Here is a 26,462-nt window from a genome sequence, read left to right on the forward strand (position 1 = left end):
ATTTTTCTCTATTTAGCTTCACTACTAGCATGAAATGGTATCTGCAGCCCATTTAGGTTACACAGGTAGTTCAGCTCTTACAGGATGGCACATCTTTTCAGTCAAGGTTTGCTTTCTCACGAGTGTGGAGGAGATACCAGAAGATGAATCAGTTCACAAGGAGAGCTGGACAGGGCCGTAGAAAGGCATTGACCCGGCAGCAGGGTTGGTATCTGCTCCTTTGTGTGATGAGGAACAGGAGAAGCACTGCCAGAGTGCCACAAAATGCCCTCCAGCCAGCTATTCATGTGTTTCTGACCAAACTGTCAGCAACAGACTCTGTGAGGTCCTGCTGTCTTTTAGTGGGATCTGTGCTGAGGACTGCGACATGGAGAAGCTGGACTACGTGTGCATCCTGAATCATTTGCACCAAAGCATAGGGTTCCTAACTGGACAAATTTATGTCCCTGATGTTTAACTGTGTTTGTGTTATACTGTGATAATCAAGTGTTCCCTTAATCGTTTTAACAGTGTACCTTCACTTCTTCTGCTAAAGACCTTAGAAATCCCTTCAAATTAAAAGCTTTTGATTCAAAAGTCATGGCACTACTGATATAGGCAACCCCAGGGCACCATCTTTATTGCTCTGTACCCAGTCACCATGTTATTGATCAACTGGACATTTTAGTTCAATTAATCTGATTGATCCCTGTGGTAGACTTTAGTCCTGTGATAGATTCAGGGTTTACCCTGCCTCTCACACTGTGACAGCTGGAGTAAGCTTCAGTCTGAGTGTAACCCTGAATTGGAATAGCATAAGAAAATGGATACAAGGATGGATGATTCTATAGCTGCTCTAAACAACCATCATGTTAGCAAAGGATGAAGTGACTATGCACAGTTGCCTCTGTTAAGATTGCCATCTGACTGTGCAAGTCCCCTCAGCTTTATGGGGCTTTGTAGTGTCTGCCAGCTTATTGTTTTGGTTTCAGCGCCCACAGCTACATGGACTGATCTTATTTAAACTCACCACTATCATCAGCATCTCTTCCAGATGCAGCAGACAGTCGCTTTCTGATATTTAACACCTGCCCAGAGCAGACATGCAAAGTTATGCAACAAGCTGATAAATCAAAAGGACCGCTGCAACTGAATGCCAACATTGTTCTGTGTCTGCGGGATTTTGTAAAACATTTCAAACAAAAGTAGTCAAGGTTTATTCTAGCTCTGAGATGTGATTGACAAATCTTAAAATCTGGTCAGACGTATGTGACCTTAAAATTCTCAAAAGTAATTTTTACCCTGCTGACTTTTGTTGTGGAGCAAGACAGATTTTTTTTAAAGAATACATATTTATTATGAGGTGCTCTGCTGTTTGAGTAAAATCAATGAATGTGAGCTGTGAGGTAACCTGTTAGCATGCAGCATACCATATTCCAATTCACAGTTACAGTTTGTGGTTCGTTCGATCGTGGCTCAAGAGTTGGCAGTTTGTCTTGTAATCTGAAGGTTGCCGGTTCGAGCCCCGTCTCGGTCATTGTGTCCTTGGGCAAGACACTTCACCCATTGCCTACTGGTGGCACCAGTGTCCGGCAGTCTCGCCTCTGTCAGTGCAATGTAGCTACAATGTAGCTTGCCACCACCAGTGTGTGAGTGTGTGTGAATGGATGCATGACTGAATGTAGTGTAAAGCGCTTTGGAGTCCTTAGGGACCAAGTAAAGCGCTATACAAATACATTTACCATATATATGCAATAGTGATCTCAGCAAAACACAAAAAAAACCCAACAATTACAAGAACTTCAGTGACGTGAACAAAAGACAGTTTGCTCTAAAGAGCAGAAGGCAGGACTTTAGGGAGTGGGCATAGTAACAGACACTGTCGAGTTAGTTTGATATTAGACTGACAGTAAACATGCATGCAGCTTCTGTTTGGTCTCAGAGGGTCGAGGTTATAATAATGGAAAGGTCAGCAGTTTGATCCCTGGCTGCTCCGGTCTACATGTCAAAGCATCCCTTGACAAAAGTACTGAAGCCCAAATTGTCCAAATGTATCCATTGGAGTGGTTATGTGATAGGAAGAAACTGTTCAGAGGTCTAAAATACGTGTGCAAATGTAGCTTAAAACTGAATATTGGTAAATTTTGATTTTAAAAGTCAACAACCAATGAGAGCGATGTGAACTGGTAGCCAAAGTCATGCATCCTGAGATTTGCACAGGGATAGTTGTAGACCGAAAGAAAGAAGCCGAACATTTTGAGATTAAAGTTTATAGAAGTACATCAGCAATGATAACATATGCTCACTTGATCTTTTAATCAGGTATGATCAAAGAGTTTCTCTCAATATCTGAGCCACAAGAGAACCGACTATCACACCAAACGCTGGATGTTGGAGGATGATGATGGAGTGAATGTTAATCAATTGGATCATCTTCATCCCGCAACCCAGTTTATCGACAGAAGAGACAATTTCAGAGACGAGAACTGTATTTCAAAAGGTTTTATTAACATACTTTTTCCATTTAACCAGCCTATACATTTAGTACTAAAAGGCCCTTGTACACTGACCTACCATATTATTAGGTACAGTCTAATGGAATCCAATACTGTTTAAGTGAAATGTTGTGGTCTAAATTTTAGGAATACTTAAAAGTAATGCAGCCCAGCAAACAACTATACAGCAAAAAAAAAAAAAGTAACCATAAACCAGATTTAGCATTATGACAACATTAAGAAAAGCTTTTAAAAGACCAGCTGATAGATTCAAATGAATTGGATCTCATGAATGTATCTAATAATGTGGCTATAAAATGTAAATGCACAGGAAGAAATCTGATCTTTAGACATTATTTGACAGCTGTTATTGAGGTGAGAAAGTAAAACAATTCAAACGCAGAACACAAACTTGAACTTTTGTCGGTGTAATGAAATGAAATGAAACTTTTCTTTAGGTTAAAGTTCACTTTAAGTTTTACAAGCTCAACATCTGACCAACGGATAAACAAATAAAGCTGAATAAACACTTTAGTGCAGAAAAGTTTGAAGATGTTGCGATTTCTCTTTTTTGCCAAACCACAGAAATCTGACAGACACTATATGGACAAAAGTATTGGGCCACACATCTTAATCTTTGAAGCAAGGCGTTTTGCTACAGGTATTTAAAATCAACCATCCAGTTATTCAGTCTGCCCATACAAACATATTTCTCCTGTTTTGGCTTCCCTTCATTGGCTTCCTGTTAAATCCAGAATTGAATTCAAAATCCTGCTCCTCACATACAAGGTCTTAAATAATCAGGCCCCATCTTATCTTAATGACCTTGTAGTACCATATCACCCTATTAGAGCGCTCCGCTCTCGCTCTGCAGGCCTACTTGTTGTTCCTAGAGTATTTAAAAGTAGAATGGGAGGGAGAGCCTTCAGTTTTCAGGCCCCTCTTCTGTGGAACCAGCTTCCAGTTTGGATTCGGGAGACAGACACTATCTCTACTTTTAAGATTAGGCTTAAAACTTTCCTTTTTTCTAAAGCATATAGTTAGGGCTGGACCAGGTGACCCTGAATCCTCCCTTTGTTATGCTGCAATAGATGTAGGCTGCCGGGGGATTCCCATGATGCATTGAGTTTTTCCTTTCCAGTCACCTTTCTCACTCACTATGTATTAATAGACCTCTCTGCATTGAATCATATCTGTTATTAACCTCTGTCTCTCTTCCACAGCATGTCTTTATCCTGTCTTCCTTCTCTCACCCCAACCGGTCGCAGCAGATGGCCGCCCCTCCCTGAGCCTGGTTCTGCCGGAGGTTTCTTCCTGTTAAAAGGGAGTTTTTCCTTCCCACTGTCGCCAAAGTGCTTGCTCATAGGGGGTCATATGATTGTTGGGTTTTTCTCTGTATCTATGAAGCGCCTTGAGGCGACTTTTGTTGTGATTTGGCGCTATATAAATAAAATTGAATTGAAATTGAATTGAATTGAAACATTTGAAAAAGAATGAGAGTGGTACTTTAATGGGATGCCACAGATATAACAAGTCTGTTTGTGAAATTTCTTTCCTCCTACATATTCCACAATCAGCTGTAAGTGGTTTTATGTCAGACCACATACCCTAATACAGCAATGTGGGTTCTCCAAATGCTGAGGCACAGTAATAGTCACCATCACTCTGCTGACTGAGATCCAAACCTCCTCTGGCATTAACAGCAGCACAATCATGTGCACCAGGAGCTTTTTGGTATAGGTAGGTGTAATGTGTAAGTAACCCACTACTTCTGCTATTACAGTGCATTTTTGAGAGTCCTCATTTAAGTCTTCCTTTACGTACAACTTTTCTATGCATCATAGAAAGCTGTTTGCATATCAAGGTTTTGTTACTTTGGCTGTCAATGTTACACAACCCCCCCCCCCATTTACTTTTAGGCCCACAGTTATTCTACTACAGCACCAATCTATATTTTTTGACATTTGTCAAGTTCTTTACTGCCTTTTTTGCACATTACTTATACTCAAACCTAAATAGGGTACTACCTTTTGTTTCCCATTAAATTTTGCAGGAATCTTTGACATTAGGCACACAAACAAGATCACTGAAAGCTGTGCTTATTGTTTGTTAAGTTGCAGCTCAAATGTAACACAGATGGCAATTTCCATGAAATTTGGTTTGGCTTTGCTCATAGTTAAACCAATCTGTACCGTTTTTCTTTGCCTCCAAAGCATTTTCCAGCAAGAACTCAAATCTGCTGCTGTTGAATTGATGGGATTTCTAAGGTAACAGGAGTGCACAGATAGGAGTCGACAAAATAAATGATCTAGTTTTACCTCGAAAACTTGAACTACAAAAACTAAATAAAAAACACTCACTGAAAAATGTTACCATGCTAATCGTGTGTAATCCTGAGTCCTGAATAAGCCACTGAAAATATTCTGAAAATTCCTTCTATGAATTTTCTTACTTCCCTTGTAAGGAACAAACCCCGTGTGTATCACTTCTTTAAATATAAATAAAGCCTGAACATTATTCTCCTTTTAGATACTATAAGTAAAACTCAATGATACTATGATGCAACTTCAGTAACTAGTCGAGACTCAAGAATTTATTTCCCACAAACCTGTGCCTTTGGTACAGCTGGTAATGCTTGAGTATAACTTCAATTGTATATGGAGTTTGGCAACTTGATGACCCTGGCATTGAACTTGTAGCAGTGTCTCCACTGTGTAAACAAAGACATATGTACTTCTTGTCCAAGTAGTTTGGAGAGTTGGCAAAAAGGCCTGAGGATGGGTGGGTAGACGGGTAGTATGTGGTACTAAAATATTTACCCAAAGTTCAAATACATAATCACCAAATTCAAGAAAACAAAGAAACCAGCACCACAACATACAACTGGGATAGAGGCCCACACCACACAGCATGAATACATTAGTATTCAAAAAAAAAAAAAGTGCTCAAAAGGATAGGAGTGACTAACAGCTAACAAACATAAAGCTTGAATGAAAAAGCAAAGTGAGGAAAACAAAAGCCATGTTCAGAGTTAGAAACACATTTCAAATGCATTAACAGAGAATGGCCTCTACGCTGAGTGAAGATGGCACATTCAGAAGCTTTCACAAGGTCGCTCATAAGCAAAAGATCCGTTATTCAGAATGAGCCAAAGAAGCTCAGCAGTGTACCTTCAAAGGCTTCACTCATCATGTGGTTTTATGTAGATTCATAAAAAAGGTTTTAAAAGGAGAATCTGAGAAGCATTTTGGAAAAAAGGCAAGGAGAGAAATTAAAGAAAAAACAAAAAACTAAACGCAGGGTTGAGCTGTCTCCAGATGGCAAGTCTTTTGTTCCATCTCTCACAGAACACAGCAAGTAGGCCAGGACGACTCGTAACAAACCACGTGGAGCAGAGCGACATCAGCGCATTGCCCTGACCGTCCGCGATGCCCTTCGGCTAATAGGGGTCGCTGAATTAGAGGTGAGCTACAACAGATTTCTGAGTGGGGAGTTTTCCTCCTGTAGGGACAGAAAATATGTGTGGTTTAAAGCAAACCCAACAAATATGCAGTCTGGTTATTTAGACACAAACTTACAGCTTATTTCTTACCAAGAGTGTCTTCCAAGGAGTTTAACATCACCTTGTTGAGTTTTAAAGTCCCCTGTTCCTCGCCTCTGAAGGAAAAACATTGAAGCAATAGTTGTTACTTTCAAGACAAAAAAAAAAAAAAAAAAAAAAGACTTAATTAAAATGTAGTTCTAGTGGCACTTTATAGCGTTCACTGGATAATCCAATATTAAAGGGATGCCTCCTACATTTCTTAAAAATCAGTGTTGCAGAGGCATTGTGAGCTGGAAGTAGAAATTAGAGGAATGATATCAACACTAAAGCAAATAAAATCCAAACCATCTGCCAGACTAGATAACAGATAAGAGAGGTAATATATTTTTGGATGAAATGAAAAGAGTAAAACTAAAAAGCTTTGTGGTTTCCACTTTATTCTGACCATAAAGGTTTTGGTTTTCTTGCTGTGTTTTAATTGACTTTTGATCACATTATACAAATGAGCTCAATATTTCCCACACACAAAGGGCATAGGTGTAAGGGTGGGATAGCCAGACAGCCGATCAAACCAACATGGGACACGCAGGTGAGTAAAACCAACATACCCTTTGATTTTCTGCACAGCTCCAAGTCTTATCAAAGCTGCCAGAGCATTCTTCTGGAGGTCCGATGACAACACTTCAATATACCTTAATCTACCTGGAAATACACATGAGCACTTAACATGTAATCATTGGCATAGAGTACTGAATGTTTGAAAATAAAAATCACAAGTAGAAATAAGAAACATTTTGGGAGAGAACCTGTGAGAAGATGTTTGATGATGACCTTCCGGACAGCAGGAATAAACTGTTTTTCTGTCAGACAGTCTTCTTCACACAGGAACCGACACACCACCTGCCACCACAAACGCAAACAAGGAACTGTTAGGACTGATGAGTCAACAGCACCCTCTAGAGGACATCTGCACAAACCTAAGGTATTTTACAAAGTTTCAAAATATAATGAAATAGCTCTAATTATAAACAGGAGCTAACAGATCTAATTATAAATATCCCAGTGTATTACACAATTTAAATTTATATGGTTGAGATTGAGGTGTCCTTCTTATCATACCGTACGTTGTTATTTAAATACAATATATACGAGAAAATTATAAATTATAATAAATCTCCTTTCAAATCTGATAATTTGTTTTTTAATCATTTGAACCAAACTGCTTTTCTTTGATCTATTTTCATGCACTTGACATCATAATACAGGACTGACTCTTCCAACCTGTTACATGCAAAATACGATCCAGCCAACTCGTGTTCAAAACGACACTGTGTCGCTGTGTATGCATCTCCCTCACCTGGTATCCTTGTAAGAATGGATCGAGAACACTGGTGAGGAAGGCCAAAGTCCTGTGCCCTCTCTCGGTGATCAGAACCTCCTGCTGGTTTATTTGCAGAGCTCCGGTCTTCACCAGCAGGTAACAGGCCTCCTCAAAGTCCTGCCAGACAACAGGAGGTGAGAGAAATATGTCACAATGACCATACAATAATTTATTCATAATTAATCTGGAGTACACCAGCACAGAGAAGATGTGTCTCACCTGTACAGTAGCTCCAGGACAGAGAATGAACTCATTAGAAAACATGTTTCTCAGGAAGCTGAAGCCGTTGTAGATCTCCTCTGGAAGACACATACAGAGGTCACCACCACATATCATGTACCCCTCCATCCCCAGTATTCTCCATATTCCCTCCCCCATCTCAGCCTTTGTGTCCAAACAGCTCAACCTGTGCTGTTTCTCTGACGCACTCCTCCCTAATCCTGTCCATTCTGGTCACTCCCAGTGAAAACCTCATCTTCACCCCTGCCACCTTCAACTTGGGCTCCTGTCTCTTCGTTTCATCATAGTAGGTCTCACTAATATTTTGGAAACCTTCCCCTTTCACTCTTGTTGCTATCCTCCCATCGCAAATCACACCTGACAGTCATCTCCACCCACTCCTCCCTGTCTGTAGTCTCTTCTGCACCATCCACTGCTTTTGACCCCAGTATTTGAACTTGTCCAGCTTCACGGTTACATCTGCATCATAGCAAATGTGCCAGCATAAACAGGCTGAGTTTAAGTGACTTTTTAAAGACACTTAGCTGCCAGCTGAGTTTAGATTTTTATTTTTTCATTGTTAGTTTGACTTTGCAATATGGATTCACAATTAAAAAAAGATTAAATTATCATACCATATAAAAACTTTTGACAGATTAAGAACTTCCACAGAATCTAAAACCACAAAACAAAAAAAACAAAAAAAAAAAACCTGAACTGTAAACTGTCACAATGGTCGCGTCTTCCCTTTTGTGACTAAAAACATCCGTGTTAAAAATAGATGTCAGCTCAAGTTAAGAGAACATTTAAAAACCTCTTTTTTCATCAGATAAGTTTAATTATTTTTTTTTTTTTAACCTTGTGCTCAGTTGGCACAAAATTACTTGGAAAAACTGAAAAGGAATTTTCTCGAGATAAACAGTTAGCTCCCATTTCCTGTTACACAAAGTAGATTTAATCTGTGGTGTCCTAACTAACAGTAGTACTACTTGTTTTTCCTGTATTTCTACCTGCACTCATAATGACTGAGCAGGCTGAGAGTAGCACAGTGGTGGCAGTCTTACGTTTCCGGTTGGAGGCAGCAGTGTGGATGGCTGAGGCCAGCAGGGCCGGTCGGATGAAGACGTTTAGTGCTTGATTCCTGTAGGAGACGCAGGAGAGTATGACGACTGCCTGGTTTAGGAGCTCCTCTTCTGGAGTAATGGCACTGCGAGTCTCTCCGGGCACCTGTTGACCTCCTACTTCAAGAGATAATTAACATTCATTTACTTATGTTTTCCTTTTTTGTAAACAGTTTTTAATTGTCTGTGTTTTAAGTGGAGTCAGATTAGAAAGAAAAAAAAAAAATCTAGCCGTCCTTTCCTGTGGTTGACTGGCCTCTGTCTTTGTTGATTATTTGTACTGGACTCTGAGTATCAGCTAGATTATTTAAATGTAGTCTTTAGCTCGTGTTTTTATGACTGGGCTAATATTAGAACGATAAAAAAAAAAAAAAAAAAAAAATTGACATTGAGAAATAAAAACACCCGGGATAAAACAAACCTTGTTCCAATGCCAGCTGGACTCTTCCCTCAGAGATCCTCACCAGACCTCGATGAAGGGAAAGACTGGAGGAAACAACCTCTGAGGGAGGTATGTGGTCTGAAGAAACGAGAGAATCATAGATGAGGGGAAAAAAAAAAAAAAAAAAGATGGGATGGAAATCCCACGTTGTTGAGCTGCATATCAATATCACATCATCCCTATGCATTGCTCTACCCCTGTCGGTTTATGTTTAAGGTTGCATCTCTCCTTGTTTTGTCTGTGAAGGTTCTCAGTCATCCAGGTCATCGTAGTCAAAGGAGCTTGCAAAGAAAAGCGTCTGGACTTCTTTAAGTTGCTTGAAGACGTTTCACCTCTCATCCGAGAAGCTTCTTCAGTTCTAAGGTCAAATGGTGGAGAGTCCCAGATATAAACCTAGTGGGAATAACCCCCCACAGAGGGACAAAAGGACCCCCTGATGATCCTCTAATCGCCTGAGCCAAGGTGTGAAACTGGGTGTGGGTCCCAATCAGCCAGAGTTTCGGGTGAGTTCATTGTGAAACCTGGCCCCACCTTATCATGCGAATTCCTGAGATCAGAATCTCCTTGTTTTGTTTTTACAAGGTTCCTAAAAACTGTCTGAATTAGTGCAAGTCTCTTGACTGCACTTCACCTAAAACAGGGCTGCCCAATCCCAGTCCTCGAGAGCTACTATCCTGCAGCTTTTAGATGCATCCCTACTCCAACACAGCTGAATCAAATGGTTTGATTACCTCTTCAGCATGCCATCATGTTTGGCAAAGGCCTGATAACAAGCCATTCATTTGATTCAGGTGTGTGGGAACAAGGATGCATCTTAAAGCTGCAGGACGGTAGCTCTCGAGGACCGGGATTGGGCACCCCTGACCTAAAAGGAAATAAAACTTTAGTACAAATGTTTTCACATCATTTGAGTATTTCTTAATGTTAATCTGTTCTTAATCTGCTTTTATCCATGTTGAACTTTTACTTATCTTACCAACATCAGCCTGAGGACTGCATGTATATGTGTCAATGTGCACACAGCCATGAAAAGATTGTATGAACTTTATATCAAGATTGTTCGATTTGGCCTCTTGTTAGTCCTCTCACTTTAGTACATAGAGTTTTCATTATTGCTAAAACCGATAACTGGGCTCATACGGTACCCGGCCAGTGGAGGAAGGCTCCGTAGTGCCGAGAGAGGTCCCTGAGCCACACTGCTTGTTCAGTGAGCTCATCGAGTGCTGTCCCTTGCTTATCCTCCGCCGCCTGTTTCTGCAGCAGGACGAAGGCCAGAAGGACCCAAGGCTTCAGGACCATGTTCTCCTCCTGGGCTCGCACCAGCCTGTAGGCGGAGTCATTCACAAAGCTGAGGATTTCCTCACTGGGTCTCGTGGGGATATGTCTGGAATCATAAAGCTCAAAGTTAGTCGGTACTATATTTTGCATCTGTAACGAGCCTAAACATAAAACTACTTCTTTAGTTAAATAAATACAAAATGTGTACGGCTAACCAAGAGAGAGATGGTTTGAAAATGTGAGCACTGTCCACAAGACACTCGTTAAAGTGAGAAGAAAGAGGCCAAATTCAAAACTTTATAAATATCTAGCATGGATATTGACGGATAGTAATAATGTTTTTATAACTATTCAAGTACAGAAGATAATAAAATGTCCAAAAAAATTTATTTAATAAGGAAAAAGACAAGCAAATGACACAGGGCCAAGTCATGGCTTGGATTTGAGTCATTTTCACAAAATACTAAAAGTTAAAATCAGTGGAAAATAGAGATATTTGAGCTATTTGAGACTACAAATGGAATTTAAATTAAAACAGTACCTTGGTATCAGGTTGAACTGGCTGCGGTTAACTCTGCTTTCAGCTAAACTTCTTACAGACACAGGTTGGCCAAAGTATACGTGGATACTGCCGTAGTCTTCACTGAGGATCTTTCTAGCTTTAAACAGGCCCTACAAAGGAGACGAGAAGAAGAAGAGCAGAGTGATTTACAATAAGTCTTTAAAGACAAAGAAAGACCCACTTACACTTACTCAACACGCTCAAGTCTCCGTGACCCATTTTCCGATACCAACTCTGCGTTTTATTATCATACAGTATGTGTTGGCAAGTCTGCAAGTGAAATATGCATTCAGACTATTCTTTGAAATACAAGTCAGTCAAAAACAAAAAAAGATGTCTTTGATCTCAAGTAATCAGACTAGCTGCTTTACACTTCCAAAATGCCAGAATAAATAACTTTCTGCACTCGAGACTGCCAACTACAGCTTTTGATTTCAACAGCTTTGCTATGATTATGAATTAACGATATTATGTTCACAGTAAACAGGTCTCATGTTACTCACTGAAGTGGACTCCTTGGGTTTTGGCACACCCAGCAGCTCCCTGGCATAAAGCGCCTCCTCCAGAGTCCTCTCATAGCTGATACTCACGGGGACCAAGCTAATGTCAAACACTTCTCCTTTAAGAAATGGGTCCATCACTATATTTAACAGACCTGGAGGAGGACACACAGACAAGGATAAATGCCAAAAGTACATTTACTGCTGAATAAAGTTCTGGTGACACACGGCTAGAAAAATCATCTGCAACCATATCACTTTTACATGTTTAAAGAAACAGCTTCAGATCTACATTTTTCACTAATAACCTGGGAGAGATCCTCTGTGCTCAAACCTGAGCCTTACCCAACTTTGGAGTCAAAGACTTGGCCGTTCGGCTTCTGGTGCCCTCTAGGAAAAATTCAACTGGTGCATATCCGTTCTAAGGTTAGGAGATAAAGAGGAACATAAATGGTATAGAAATACAGAAACAAAAAAAACCAAAAATGTGACTCATTCCAAATCACAATCCTAATGAAGCCGCCTCCTCACCTTAAGCATAATCTTGACATACTCAGAGAAGACAGCCCAGTACAACTTATCTCCACCAAAAGACCTCCGAATAAAGAAAGCTCCAGACATCCGCAGCATCTCCCCAACGACCTTCATCCCCATGAAGTCTGCAGAGAAATGCAAAGTTCATGTGCAAATACTGGTGGTGTATTATAAACCCATCTTTAAAACATACGGTCAAGGAGAATTAAGACCTCTGTGACACAGCAAGCTCTGACGAGCTGATACACATGTAGTTAATAATTTGCTAGCCCATCATATACACACACTTGTTCATTCCTTTGCTTACCCATGCCAGCAGCAATAACAGGTAGAGCCAGGTCGTAGGTGTACAGGATGTACGACATCAACAAGAAGTCCATGTAGCTGCGGTGACTGGGCAGGAGTACTACTGGGTGGTTATGAATGGCCTGCTGGAGCTAACGACAATGAAAGCACAAGTTAAGTGAATCTGTGCGAGTTCGAGTAACTGTCTGAGCTATCATCCCGCACTCACTCTCTGGAGGCCCTCTTCGTTGACACAGATGCTCCTGAACAAGGTTTTAAAGACTTTGGAGAGAGTGAAGGCGAAGAAGCGAACCGTGCTGAGCTGCAAGCGTTGAGCCATCTCCTCCAAGATGGCTGCCGCCTCCCCAGTGACTTCATCTGTGGTCATGCCCTTCTCTTTAGAAACCTCAAATTCAAAATAAATCAATTACAAACAAAGACATGTTAAAACAAATTATGCTTAAAAAAAAAATGTAAATGTGATTCATTTCTGACAATAAGAATGCAGGATGATTTTTGTCCCTCTCTGTCAATTTTCTTCGTCTATAAACTCGAGAGAAAACTTTGGACTTTGTCTATTTGTAGTAGCTCCTGACTTTGAAGTTTTCACTGTATGAAATAAGGTGATATTTCAAAATAAATTAGAAACCATTTCCTGTTACTGTGTCATAAAACACCACGCTGTCCTTGAATGCTAGTAATGGTGTTAATTTTAAAAAGTGCATGGCACAAACTACATTTCCTCTGATAGCCACTGGAGATTGGCTCAAAAAGCAGATCAATCTTCATGATTTAAGCTTAAAGGTAAAGTCAGGGTTGCCATGATTAAAAGAATGCTGCAGACACAGGTGGCTGTAGCTGCAATTAGGTTAAATGTGTTTTCTACACTTAAACTAAGGTCATTTGAGTTACTAAATTGGGCCTCTTAGCTGCGTTTGTGGTGTCGGTGTCTCCTGAAGCACTTTTATTATGTGGTTAACTGTGCTGAGCTTCATACCTGTCTGTGCTCAACTCTAAAGCTGTGTAAAACTTGTTACTTTAGCTCGCTTGCACACATTTTCTTGTTGCAGAAACCCTTGAAATAAATGCGTTAAAGAATGGAAAGTGCAGGAGACATTTTTCACTGAGAAATGTAATTTTCTGAACTGAAGAGAAAAATACATCCACCAGGTATAACCAGAAAGCCAATTTACCTGAGTGATGACATAACCCAGCTGATCAGACTGCAGCACCATTTGCTTCAGCTCACTGACTTTGCATGGAGTCAATCCTTTGTAAAGAACAGGAGTGTAACATTTGAGAGCGTATCTTAAGTCACTGGAGTTCCTCCTCTCCTCCAGAATATCCTCAAAATCATCTCTCTTCTTTAGCATAGGATCTCTATGCTATTAAGAAAGGGACAAAGTGCACTATTAGAAACATGCTTTACTCACAGTTCTCACTTATATAACATGAGTGACAGTGAAGACAACCACAGACAAATCCTATAGAGGTGAAAAATTGACAGTTGATATGTTTGCAATGTACAAACAGATGTGGCATGCAATGCACGACATCAGCATTTATTGTAAAAATTGTTGTCCGGTGCTGCAGCATTTTTGACACAAACAAGTGACATTCACATAAGCCCACATTCAAAATTTTTGTTAAGCATAAAAGATTTCTTGACACCACTGAAGGAGTGTCAAATTTGCTGCTGGAAATCTTGTTTAACGTTTAAGCTCAAACAATACCTCATATCTAATTTCCTATCCATGTTCTCTTTAAGTAATCAATGAGCAGCACTTACAAATATCCACTGTGAAATAAAAAGTGCAATACTGCCCTCTAGGGGTGAAGCTGAAATGGTCGCCAAAATTATCACACAAACCTGCACTTTTTTTGGTTATGACAACTATGACAGCGTGTTAGACATGTACATATACTTATAGCGTCAACGCTGCTCGCTTACCAGTATTGTGTGTATATTTAAAAAAAAAAAAAAAAAAAAAAGTGATTTCTGGAATTGTAATTTTCATTCTCAAAATAGGCCAATTTTACTTTGATGTGCATGAACACATCAGGGCTCTAAGTTACTGGCACATTCTTAAAGCTTGAACAAACACATGCCACAGTTATTTTTAGTTCTATGATTTTTAGATGTGCAAAAAATATGGCATTAAAAATATTTTTTTACTAAAAATTAAGAGCACCACACGCTTCATTAACGCTCACATCCGGTCCAGTATGTTGAAAGCAGTCACTGGTTGAAAGTAACAAAGTGCATAAGGTAATATCTGCTATAAAAAAAAAAAAAAAAGTGCTTGAATACAGTAAGCTTTATTAGAGCACTTTAACGTTTTTTTTTTTATGTTAAACCAACGCATTAAGTTCACTTGTGATTAAAGGGGCAGTACACACAAATCATGAGAGAGTAGCTTATTATTCCCCCCACCACCACCACCACCACAGTGAAACTGAATAGGAAACCAGCAGATACTGGTACCATGAGGAGCAGGATTAGGAAATACTGTCGCAACTGTTGCCTCATAGAAGTTTGACATTGGGCTCTTCTTTTGACAGGGTTAGTGCAACTCCAAAGTTAAGTAGTTTTCGCTTAAATCTTCTCGGAAATAAAACATGAGGCCATACATTTTGTCTCCTGTCTGAAAGCTTGAAGCCTGAAACTTCAGGGATATGAGCAAAGAAACTGGCACGATGTAGGAAATCAGTTCGTTACCTAAATTAAAGTGATCCGATCTAGACAGACACACACACACACACACACACACACACACTTTCCCAACAACATAACCAACTACATCCAAACACAACACAGCAACGTTAAATTAAATCACCAGCTTCCGCTAAGAAATCACACCACGCATTCTTGTAGTTAAACGTATTTTTCCCACGTTAACCACAAAATTAGCGCATGTTTTAAGCCTGCGTCGCTGCAGACGTGCACAATTCAGCACGAAACCGTTTGAATGAAATGTCAAATGTCAAATAGTGGTCACCGAGCGAGGGCGGAGAGCTGAGCTAGCTTAGCCCGCTGGCTGAGACCTGCATACCTACCGAATAAACAGCTTCGGAGGCCATGTCACACTTTACAAACACACGAGCGATACATCCAGCGAACTTAATACGTGCACGTTTATTTTGCACGGTCCTGTCTCTTCTTATCACACTGTTAGCTGGTAACAACACCTGAAAACTTCACATGGGCGTATTTAACAAGTGGCATTTCCGTGGCAGCATTTTAGCCCTTCCCTCTTTTACCTACGGTGGCCGGACAGGACTAATATGCCGGGTTGCACTGCATGTACCATGTGCGCTCTGTTGTCATTGAAACGAGCAAGTTAGCGACAATACTTAAGCTCTCATTTTTACCGCTTACTCTGCTTATTATTAGCACGAAATGGGGTCCGAAAGAAACGGGAATAAAGACGAAGATTGCTTGTTTCTGGAGCATGTTTTGGACAAGCTTTATGACTTTGGTAAGTGTGGTTAGCTGGCTGGCTAATGTTAGCTTTACTGGCTACTTTAAAGGCTGGTACTGTGTTTGAGATTTGCTCTATTACTTGTTGGTTATAATATTATGTTTCATGAGTCTACTTGCAAGGAAAAGAAGCATCGAAAAATGTCTTTAAATTATGTTACATGTTTCGTTGTATTAGCCAGAATAGTTACTCTAAAGTTAGCTCATGTTTACTGAGTTGTCACCTAAAATGAATATTATACCAGTAAATGGCAGAAAACTCTCTTAGTATACAAAGCTCAGCTCAGCTTTGCTTATGTTGCACCATCCATATAAACGTGCAACTCAAAGGGCTTCACATGGCTATAATAAAAAAACACAGAAAAGCAACACTGGTGATTTTTAATGTACATGAACCACATGAGTAAATGACAGCGTATTATATTATACAGTAAATACTGAGATTCGCATACCGAGATTAAAAAAGCATGAAAATTAAAAATAAGTCAAGTGTCGAAACTTGATAAAAAGCTTCTCCATCTGACAACTGCTTCAGCTTCCATCTCGCAGCTACCTCCAGCATCATAATCTTTCACACCAACCAACACAAACGTGTCCTCGTTCACTACATCCATGAATTTTGTCTCCAAACTGCTCAACCCGAGCTGTCCCTCTGATGTACTCCTTTCTAATACTGTCCATTCTGGTCACTCCCAGTGAAAAGCTCAACAGCTTTAGCTCTGCAACCTCGAGCTTAGTCTCTTTGTTTCATCATAGTAGGACTCACTAATGTTTTTTAAACCTTCGCTTTCACTCTTGCTGCTATCCTTCTGTCACAAATCAGCTCTGACACTCATCTCCACCCTACCTACACTCCTTTTCACCTCTGTTATGCACTGACTGTTATGCACCTAGATAGTTAAAACTGAGCCACCTTCACTACCTTAACTTATTAGGTCTGCACTGTTACATCTGTCTCCCTCTCATTCACACACGTATGCTGTCTTACTCCTACTGACTTTCATTCCTCTTCTCTGTAGTGCAGTCTAGATAAAAACAAATATAGTTCATGCAATGTAGTTAAGCAGCACCACAAACTGCATTCTCGACATTTTCATAAAGTTATATTGTGACTCTTTGATCAAGTTAATGCAAATCCTGAACATTGTCATTATTAATGTATCAGTGGACAGGGCACAAGCAGGTTTGGTGGAGTGGTGACGGCAAGTGTCGGGGGTGATTTGAGATAGAAGGATAGCAGGAAGAGATTTATTTTAATACTGCTTTGCTGGACTGCATTAGTTACAGTTTAGTTTTTGCTACAGAAGTGCAAAGTTACCTATACTTTAAAAGTCAGGTGTCTGCTACTTTCTTGTGTTACTGACTTTACCAGAGTTCATGGCCAAGTCATGTAAACAAAACGTTACAGGGTCTGGATTCTGAATCATATTGTTGATTGATGATGTAGGATCAGGACCAAAAAAGAAGTCTCAGAAGAAGAAAAAACGAAAAAGATGCGAAGATTGGGAGGAAGAAGAGGAGCTCCCTGCAGTGAAGGATATATGCAGTGACACTGAAGACTACAGAGCAGAGCAACATGATGCTGAGCAGCAGCAGCAGCAACAACGAAAGGCTGAGCAAACGGGTAGGCAGCATAGCAACAGTATATAACACCCTCAGTCATTTCACTTTTGTCTGTGAGTCATTAAGTTTTCTTTCTTTTCTTTTTTTTTTACTCATTAATCTGATTCATCCCATTTTCTAGCCTTCGAGCAAGTGAACCAGGTGGAGGTAGTCACATTTCAAGACCCCTCAAAGAAAAGAAAAAAGTCAACACCAAACCCCAACAAAACACCTGTAAGTCTGTTGTACTTGAGCTTACTGTGGCTCTCTATATTTGTTTGGAGGCTGGTATAGTTCAGTTCATGTCGATGGTGTGCAAAAAAAAAATCTTGTATCCAGCTAGCAACTGGTGTTGGGAGTCGTTACGGATATTACACATTTTTCTTGTTACTTTTCATAAAAGTACATTACTTAACTACTTCTTTAGAAACATGAACACGTAGAAACTGAGTCTATGGGTGTGACTTTTACCTGTTGAAGATCAGGCTTTGGCTGCTGGGCTGGGTCAACATTCACTCAGTTTCATCACCACTCTGGGTTCTTAGCTGGCCTAGCATTAGCATGCTGTCTGTGCAGATATTTGCAAAGCTGCAGTTCTGTTAGCAGCAGACTGATGTTTGTGCAGTTTGCACTTTTTTTAAATTTTTATTGTATTTTTTTATAGCACAACAGGAAAAGAGCGCAGTGGTAATGTCCATATCACTACTGCTCTAAAGCTGTAACGCTGTAGATCGCTCCACCCTTTACCTCCTCACACACCCAAATTAAAATCAAACCTTTGTAATGCAAGTAACAACGTAATTGTAACTGTTTTAATTTGTTTTTATCAATTTGGGGGGTTAAATGTGCAGAAAGAGTAGATTAGAAACAGAGTTATGGATGCTACCTATAGAAGGATCAGCAGCAGTGGCTTCTGTGCCAATAGGCTTAATAGGAAATGCAGTCATCTCCTCTTGTCACAGGCATTTTTTTAGGAGCTGTTGCAGTTCATTTTACAGCATTTTCATCTTGGAAACTTGTTTTCCAGTTGATACTATGAAACCTGCTAAATCCTACTATTTGACCTCCAGCAAACCTCCTTTAAAGATCCTCCTGTCAGAAATGATTCTCATCACTTTCCTTTTCCTCCCGTCTTCATTGCCTTTGGGTTTCTGCTGTCATCCCTTCCAGGCCCTTCACATAGCAGAAAAGGAGCAAAGCGACCAGCTAGGAGAACTCAATTTGGAAAAGGTGATGGTTTCACCACAGTTTACTTCAATATATATATATATATATATATATATATATATAGCTGTAGATTATTGTTCTCTGAAAAATATAATTAGCAGTCATGTAGCTCTTCATATCTACATGATTTCTGTTGGCTTTTACTGTATTTGTGTGCTGGGGTCAGGCTCGTCTGGAAGTCCATCGGTTTGGAATTACAGGCTATAAGAAGGAGGAGCAGCGTGTTTTTGAACAGGACAGAGCGGTCATGTTGGGAGCCAGAGTAAGAGCAACATTTTAATCCAACTTTTAAATTTTGCTATAGAGCAGATTTTTTTTATGGCCCAATTTTCATGTATTTAATGTCTCTATCAGCCTCCTAAAAAGGAATATGCGAACTATAAGATACTTCAGCAGCAAATCAAAGAGAAGAAAGAGAAGGAAAAGGAGGAGGCTCAGCTGGTACGACCTGCACTTTCAGGCCAGTCACACTTACAGGAAAATGACTTCTATTTGCTGTTCTTAATGTAGCATAAATTATTTCTTTTTAGGGCCTGAAGAAAAAGAAGAAGAAGAGTAAGCAGAGGTAGGTGAATAAAGTCACACCTTTCTTAAATATCATTGATTATTTACCTTAATTATGAACTTTAATTATTGTTAATGAAATACTTCCCCATCATAGAATTCATCCTAACTCTCCAAAAATTAGTAATTAAATATGAAAATATACTATTTTCATATAGTATATTTATAGTATAATATAAAATATTTTATTTTTTATAATTTCTGTGGCTCCAACCTGTGTTTGCTTCTACTGCTCTGTCAGAAACAGGAAGACAACTGTACCCTCGGGTCCTGGCGCAGCCCCCTCTGGTCAGGTGGGCCGCTTCAAGAACGGCATGCTGCTCCTCAGCTCCAAGGAGATCCAGAAGATCAAAGGCAACAAGTGAGGAAAATAGGAAATGACCAAAACAGAGAACGATGTCTAAAAGCAAACTGTTTAACAGTCTTTCAGTGTATTTAAATCAAAGTGGCTGTTGCCCCCCTGAATGTTCATGATACAGCCCTGAATGAGATTTTCAGTGGCTTCTAAATTTCTTTCTGATTGATAACTTTAAAAAGGGGCAAATTCTCAGTGTATACGTGTTTTAACACGCTAATGCAGAGTTAGTGGTGTTTGAGTTTTTCCCCTGTACTTTATGGCCTGCGCTAAAATAAATATGTAATAGTTTTGCTCTCTGAGAACGACGTGTCAGTTATGGTGATACCGTAAAAGACGTGTAGAACATAAGAGAGAAGCAAACACTAACAGAAAACCAGCTGAGTTCGTCTGCTCTGAAGCAAAGAATAACAGAATCAGTGCTTCTCTGCTGTGTTATAAATCAGTCCTAAAATATGATTAATATTTAATTACTTGCCTTTCAATTTATTATTTATGTTTTGTATTCTGTTTTGATCATTTTTATCTGAAAGTAATTTTGTGTTCTTCTCAATTTAATGGCAAATTTGGAGGTATGGGGCAGGGCAGGTCAACACCCACGTGTCCTTGTATTCATCGTGTTGCTCTGTCATCAGTTATCTGAACTACAAGCAGGAGTAACAGAGGGGCAGAACTGTTAGCTCTCATGTTAGTCCGCATCCCAACAGCGGAACTGGGGAAGGCAGTTGATGCATATTCAATGTTGAATAAATCGCGGCTGCAATCAGAGCTCTCACTCATATATGAAAACCCTGACTTCAGGATGTGTAGCAGCGCATGTTTGAGCCCTTTAATAAAAACAACTTACAGGATGTTTTCCTAAACTTTGGATTCTGATCACTGAACCCATGATGACCATAAAGTCTGAATGATGCTTTTACACACTCAAACGACTCAAGGCATTAAAGGACACAGGACAGACTGAAGGCACTGGCAATGCTGTCAATCGAAAAGCAACTGAAGCATGAAATTCTGATTTCAATAAAACTGTGATTGACATTACACACAAAACCTTTTGTGTTGTTTATCCAATAGTCAAGACTAAATAACCTGCTAAAAAGAAAAAAATGCCTTATTTATCTTAGTTTTATTCTTCGTATTATACCTTGATAGTTGGTGTTGTGTATATTGGATAAGACAGACTTTTCAGTCACTTGTGACATTCATCTATTGCACTATATCCGGTTAACATATTCAAAGAAAATCTGTTGCTGCTTGCAGACAGATTCATATTGTAATAATCATTAATTGTAATATGATTAAAGTTTTTTTTTTAATGTAGCTGCCCAAAGATGTCACAATAAATATGGGTGTGGTTAGCAATTCGGCACCAGAGCCAATGTCTGCCCCACTGTTGTTTATACTCAGGAGCCGCTACTGCTAATGATCCTATTAAAGTGGATTTTCAAGATATGAAACAATTTAAAGGGTAAAAAGCTGTGGTTAAACGTTTGGTGATAAAGTACATATTTATTTTCTTTGTTTTGCAGGTGAGGAATTTGAATCCTACAGAATGGAAAATGCATACCAGCATGTTATGGAGAGGAAGTGGACACAATAGACATTTCCTGATAATATGTCACTGTCTGGGAGGGATGGTGTTACTGGTGACTATTGTGTGAGAAATTCAGTGGATTGATCTTCGACTGTGCATCATGGACAAGTCTTAAAGCACATAACTGGAGACCGAATACTGTCAAATCATCTTCCATCACAGTTTATTTATTTTGTTTTTATAAATGACAAAAAAGAGACATTTGTGTATCTTGTGTTGTACACTGACATTTTTAAAAGTATGTAATTGCAATGCATTTCTCATTTACAAACTGAAATGTAGTTGTACAAAACATTTATATTGGCAGGAAGGGACTGGATCATAACAGGGCAGGTGGGCCTAATAATTAAAAAATTACACGCAAGTAAAGTCTTGGCAGAAGTTTTCAAGATGAAACGCACATGCACACGCTGAATGGACCGTGAGAAAGCAGAATGATCTTACAGTTTTTCTCCCATATTAACCATCTCTTGCAGTCGTTTCCATTTTGTTAAAGGGAAAACATGACAGTTGGAGTTTTGCGACACTATGATAAAACAAGACCTTTGAGTTGGCAGTGTGCAGCTGGGTGAGGTCACAAATTCTCACACAGTTTTCTTGAAGCAGCCTTTTTGTTGTTGTATATACAGTTCAAAAAGAGGAAAACATGAAGCTCATCTGCAGCGTGTCACATGTTTGAAGCTGTAAGCACATCTCCTTTATTCAGAAAATATTTTACAGACGTGGGCTGTTTTCGACTTGCAATCCTTACTGGTCAAACACAGACCATATTAGTAGCCATTCAAGAGGATATTATACAAAAGAAAATACATAATTAAATATTTATAAATACTTTATAGAGTAAATAAATTACATTTTTTCCTCTACTTTTTCAAACATAATCTAATAATACTAGTGTAATTCCCAGCACCATACCATTAAAATTAAATTGGTAAAATATGTCACATTCATGGGTGGGTAAGTGTTGAGTAAAGGGACATTTCATACAGGAACTCTTACAAATACATCTGGACAGAAGTGACTGCAGCATGAATATTTTAATATGCAAGATTTGTTTTTTGTTCGTTTCTGTGAAATAATATTGTTTTAAGTGATTTTTAGGCAAGAAAATATGGAACCAAATGTTAACACAGGGTGAATTTGAGCCCCTCAGCAGAAGCTTTAATTGCCTCCAGTCACGATTTCCTGACTATCATTTTGACATCCATACAGACCACAGAGACATAACCCCAAATCATCCAACTTTTCAGAAGGCTGGTTACACGATATTTCACTTTTGTCTAGAAATCTATTCCTGTTACAGCAAATTCAGCCTCAGGGCAGGTTTCTGCATCTGGCGTGGGAGGTGGCAGCAAGGTCAGAGCTGAGCAGCCAGAAGTGATGTAAATGTAGCCCTTAGGTGAAAGCTGGCAGTCTGGGGCACATCAGGTAAAAAAAAAATGTAAGCTGCTTTAAATTCTGACATTTGCACTAACGCTGTATTCATGTTACAAAGGAAATATGTTACATTTAAGTGAAGAGAGTACTTGGGTTAAAAATCTTCACTTACAGATGAATGTAAACTTAAATAGATCTTGTCATCATGATTTAGTCAACAGGCTTGGTGTAAGTGCTTTTTTTGCCACTTGGGTGCAGTTACTGCAGTATCTGCTTGAAGTATACATATCTAGCTCCATTTTTGGTTCAGTTCAAAAGATCTGGTTCATTAACTTATAAAGCCTACACTATTAAACCATCTGTATGCTAACTTTGTTGAGCTCTAGCAGGTAGCTTCAAAAAGAAGAAAAAAACAGGCAGACAAAGCATTGCTTCTTTTCCACTGGCGTCTTAATGTCTTTCTGAAACTCAGTGTGGTTCTACCCATTTCCACCAAAAATAACTGCATTTTTAAAAAGGCTGGTATCAGCACAGTGCCACAAAATTGCCGTTCCCGATGCTAGAAGCATTAACACACAGATTCAGATTTTCTTCCCACTGAAACGACCCTCCATCTAAAGCTACACAGTGGTTATGCAATGTTAAAGCAAATGTTATTGAATCGATTGAAGTCACATTAAAAAAGGGTTAACAGCAAACACCAAATGGCAAATGATTGGCCAAACTGAGCAAAAGCAATGCTGGCAGGTTTTAAAATGCTCCATGGAGGCCTTGATTTCTCTATTTATTTTCTTCAGCTGAATTCTGTTTAATTCAATTGAATGGGTACCTGTGACTAAATTGTTTTCCTTCTCCAATAGTCAGTCTTTTGTCCTTTCACGCGCTCCTTTCCCCCCCCTTTCTCATCACCTCCCAACCGGTCCAACCAGATGGCTGCACCTTTCCTGACCCTGAGTCTTCCTGTTTAAAGGGAGATCTTGCTTCCCAGTATCGCCAAGTGTTTGCTCGTAGGGCATCGTGCGATCATTGGGGTTCTTACTGTAATAGTGTAAAGTCTTTACCTGGAGGCAGCTGTTGTTGTGAATTGGTGCTATATAAATTCAATTCAATTAAATTGAGTTGATACTGGTGACAAATCCCTTCTGGACACCCTGTACATATTACACATCATAGTATATGGAATTACATTTGACTTGACTTTATGAGTTCACTATTTGTGGCTCCCTTGAGATCATCATTCTCAGAAATATTTTATATAGCCCAGGTGTATGAAATGCCTATAAATAAGATATACTGCAATGCAAATGTAAAGAATTTAACATTCAAAATATCAATGCTGATTTAAAAATAAATATAATATCCCATCTCTACCTCCTAAAAACTTAGTAAAACGTCCAAATAAAGAAAAAATAAAGATATTTACTTTATTTTAGAAACCTAGATCTCTACTAGTAACTAAATGTTTTTAAAATAGGCATTCAAAATAGACCTGATCATTTCCTGTAAAAATACCAGTAATTCTTAACCTTACACATTATTTCTGTTCATTTCTGTGGTATATTTTAAAGAATGAGGGTGCAGTAAGTATACAAGTGCTACACTAATTTGTCAATGTAAAATGTTCAACCCTTTTAATGTAAACTTTATGTTTAAATGTCCAAAATATCATGAGATAGTTTGTGATTTACAGTAACATAAATCCTGACACATTTTAAAAAGTCTGTGATGAAAAGCATGAAAACAGATATCGGCAGGTTTTGTCGGGGATGCCTTAATCTTGTTCTCGCCACCGTTCACCAGCAGGGGGCGAGCTGTTATAGCGGTTGGTTTCAGGGTCCCTCATTGCAAAGACAAACGGTACACTATTTACAATACAGCTTCAGATAGTTTGTAAACTTGTTTGAATCCATGCTTAATGTCACATGTTATAATCATAACTCACATATCAGTATTTACAGTTTGAGGATGTCCATTCACATGTAAACCCACTGTCATGTGGTAATGTCAGTCTACCTCTCAAACTCACATTATAGGGAACAGAAATGGCTCAGATATAAACAAGTCGTAGATTAAATAACCTCAATTAATGAATTCTTCCATTCCATGAACTGATAAAACATACATAAACAGTGTACTTATACCTATGTACTTTATACAGTGTCTCATGTCCTGAGTCACAGTGGTCTGGTTGAAGCTACTGTCCTCTATAGGCTGCCATATCTAGTCCCTGATGATAAATGTAGCAGCTTATGTAGCTTTACCTGATGTGACTTTAAAAGATAACGTTCAGGGCCACAGATAAAAGGTGTCTGAAAGCATCTTGAGATTCTGCAGTGAGACTGAGAGATGAGCACAGAATGAAATGTTCTTGAGACGACCATACTTTTCTCATCGACTGGGGGTGTATTATATTATCTTTAAATTGTAAATCAAAGAAAATGAAGTTTGGCTCGATTCTACTTCGTTTTAGCATTTTCTGACAATGATCTGTCAAAGTCAAAACAGTTCTTTGAGTCTGAGATGCCCCTGCAGGCAAATAGGTTTGTTTCAGTATGCAAATTGCATGGCCACGTGATTTATTAAATACCACAGTAATGTTTCTTACTGGCCAGTGGATAAGTCATACCAAGTGGTGCAATCATTTTCACGTTCTAGCAGAGTCCAAAAGTTCACTGCCAAAGACGTCGAAATGTGGCGATCTGCTACATCTTAGTGGGAGCTTTTTTGATGTCGGAGTTTTAGGTTTTTAAGACAAATAAGGAAAAGAAAAGGCTGGTGGTCTCTAGGCCTTTGAGACTGTGAATTTCAAAATAATACACCCCTGACTCGGTAGATCTGTCAGATTACTGAAAAATGAAATGGAATTAAGTTCCAGCCTTCTCAGACTGACCTCAATATGTAAACCGTTCTGACAACACTATCAAACGATCTTTGCGCCGCTTTGCATGAGAAAGAGAGTCGATCATGAGGGAAGCTTTGCCGGCTTTAAGATGGCTGTCAGATTCCTTACCACAGATAAGAAATCACAGAGAAAACAGAGAAGGCAGTGCTGTTGGAGTCAACACTGAGATGAAAGTGTGAAGCGAGAGTTTAGCTTTTAAATATTTTATGAGAGAAAAAACCCATGGTGCCACTACACAAGTCCTACAAATGACTCGTGTTCATCTCGGCTGTAAACACACCTGAGAGAGAAGCAGAGCAACAAAAAGCACTGCTGAATCATTTCTCTCAGGAGTTTTTTTTCCACCTCCTAAAAACTGTTGCTTGTGGTCTATTTTTTCTTTATTTTTCAACTCACAATGATCTTTCCTGCACAATATAAAATCTTTAAGGGGCGGAGTTAAGCCCAGATTGTTTAAAATAACATAAACTGTGCAAGCTGGAATATAGATAATATCAGTGTTGTTTGTATCTTTGAGAAAAATAAACTGGGCAGTGGAAAAAAGTATGGCCCTCCAGCCATCTCTGCAGTGACGTCGTCAAGCTGTAATCATTACATTTATAGCCAATAAACTTGTCACTTCTCTAAAAAGTCGTGGAGCTGAAGATTGTCCAGGTTAAGGGTCAACTTGAGAAGGATGGGAGAGGAACAGATCCCATCTGACAGTACTGGACATGACATCATTGGTTTGTATCCAGGGCACGCTCAGAGTAAGGAGGGAGCTCTTACTGTTTGATATTCTTTGGAACTTCCAGGCCTGTCACTAATGTCACCTGAAATAGAGAAACGGAAAAAACACTCATTGAAATCAGCACGAATCAGGCAGTGATCTTAGAGATCAGAGTGGGCACATAAAAGCACCACTGCATCTATTTCATGTGAAATTTGTTTTGGAGAAGACACATTTATTTACCTTTGGAACACACAGTAATCTGAGCTCATGGGTTAGGAATCATTCACTAAATGTCTCATAAACTGCAT

The 26,462-nt window shown here is 39.2% G+C and overlaps 3 protein-coding genes across 6 annotated transcripts in view; 1 reads left to right on the forward strand and 2 right to left on the reverse strand.

The window, feature by feature from the left end:
- The window catches only part of gnpat (glyceronephosphate O-acyltransferase), a 302,570-nt gene extending 286,994 nt beyond the window's left edge, over positions 1-15,576 (reverse strand). Inside the window, exons 1-17 of one of the 3 annotated variants that reach the window (XM_082504940.1) lie at positions 15,398-15,576; positions 13,534-13,725; positions 12,570-12,746; positions 12,363-12,492; positions 12,053-12,180; positions 11,867-11,942; positions 11,525-11,676; positions 11,001-11,131; positions 10,327-10,565; positions 9,161-9,259; positions 8,683-8,856; positions 7,619-7,698; positions 7,376-7,516; positions 6,825-6,918; positions 6,627-6,720; positions 6,067-6,131; positions 3,956-5,975 (exon numbers count right to left, since the gene is read on the reverse strand). In XM_082504940.1, the coding sequence (XP_082361066.1) occupies positions 5,932-5,975; positions 6,067-6,131; positions 6,627-6,720; positions 6,825-6,918; positions 7,376-7,516; positions 7,619-7,698; positions 8,683-8,856; positions 9,161-9,259; positions 10,327-10,565; positions 11,001-11,131; positions 11,525-11,676; positions 11,867-11,942; positions 12,053-12,180; positions 12,363-12,492; positions 12,570-12,746; positions 13,534-13,725; positions 15,398-15,421 (2,040 nt within the window). In that variant the 5' untranslated portion in view covers positions 15,422-15,576 and the 3' untranslated portion in view covers positions 3,956-5,931. Of the gene's footprint in view, positions 1-2,466; positions 5,976-6,066; positions 6,132-6,626; positions 6,721-6,824; positions 6,919-7,375; positions 7,517-7,618; positions 7,699-8,682; positions 8,860-9,160; positions 9,260-10,326; positions 10,566-11,000; positions 11,132-11,524; positions 11,677-11,866; positions 11,943-12,052; positions 12,181-12,362; positions 12,493-12,569; positions 12,747-13,533; positions 13,726-15,397 lie in introns of those variants that run through there. The other 2 variants (XM_082504938.1, XM_082504939.1) reach the window with 2 other exon arrangements.
- Positions 15,577-15,594: 18 nt separating this feature from the next.
- On the forward strand, positions 15,595-21,508 carry fsaf1 (40S small subunit processome assembly factor 1). The gene is made up of 9 exons (XM_082504962.1): positions 15,595-15,819; positions 17,269-17,445; positions 17,566-17,657; positions 18,594-18,653; positions 18,817-18,912; positions 19,005-19,091; positions 19,181-19,215; positions 19,456-19,575; positions 21,099-21,508. The coding sequence occupies exons 1-9, from the start codon at positions 15,741-15,743 to the stop codon at positions 21,100-21,102; spliced, it is 750 nt and encodes a 249-aa protein (XP_082361088.1). The 5' UTR covers positions 15,595-15,740; the 3' UTR covers positions 21,103-21,508.
- Positions 21,509-21,664: 156 nt separating this feature from the next.
- trim67 (tripartite motif containing 67) overlaps positions 21,665-26,462 on the reverse strand; it is a 58,277-nt gene continuing 53,479 nt past the window's right edge. For both annotated transcript variants that reach the window (XM_082504933.1, XM_082504932.1), the window contains one exon: positions 21,665-26,254. In XM_082504933.1, the coding sequence (XP_082361059.1) occupies positions 26,207-26,254 (48 nt within the window). In that variant the 3' untranslated portion in view covers positions 21,665-26,206. The remainder of the gene's footprint in view (positions 26,255-26,462) is intronic.

The sequence above is a fragment of the Aulonocara stuartgranti genome, assembly GCF_965226115.1.
Source record: "Aulonocara stuartgranti genome assembly, chromosome: 15".
Lineage (NCBI taxonomy): Eukaryota > Metazoa > Chordata > Actinopteri > Cichliformes > Cichlidae > Aulonocara > Aulonocara stuartgranti.

Excerpts from the sequence above, each read along its gene's own strand:
- fsaf1 (XM_082504962.1), top strand. The coding sequence starts at position 15,741 with ATGGGGTCCGAAAGAAACGGGAATAAAGACGAAGATTGCTTGTTTCTG. Across the intron at positions 15,820-17,268 it reads GGACAAGCTTTATGACTTTG|GATCAGGACCAAAAAAGAAG; the intron begins GTAAGTGTGGTT and ends TTGATGATGTAG. Across the intron at positions 17,658-18,593 it reads CAAACCCCAACAAAACACCT|GCCCTTCACATAGCAGAAAA; the intron begins GTAAGTCTGTTG and ends CATCCCTTCCAG.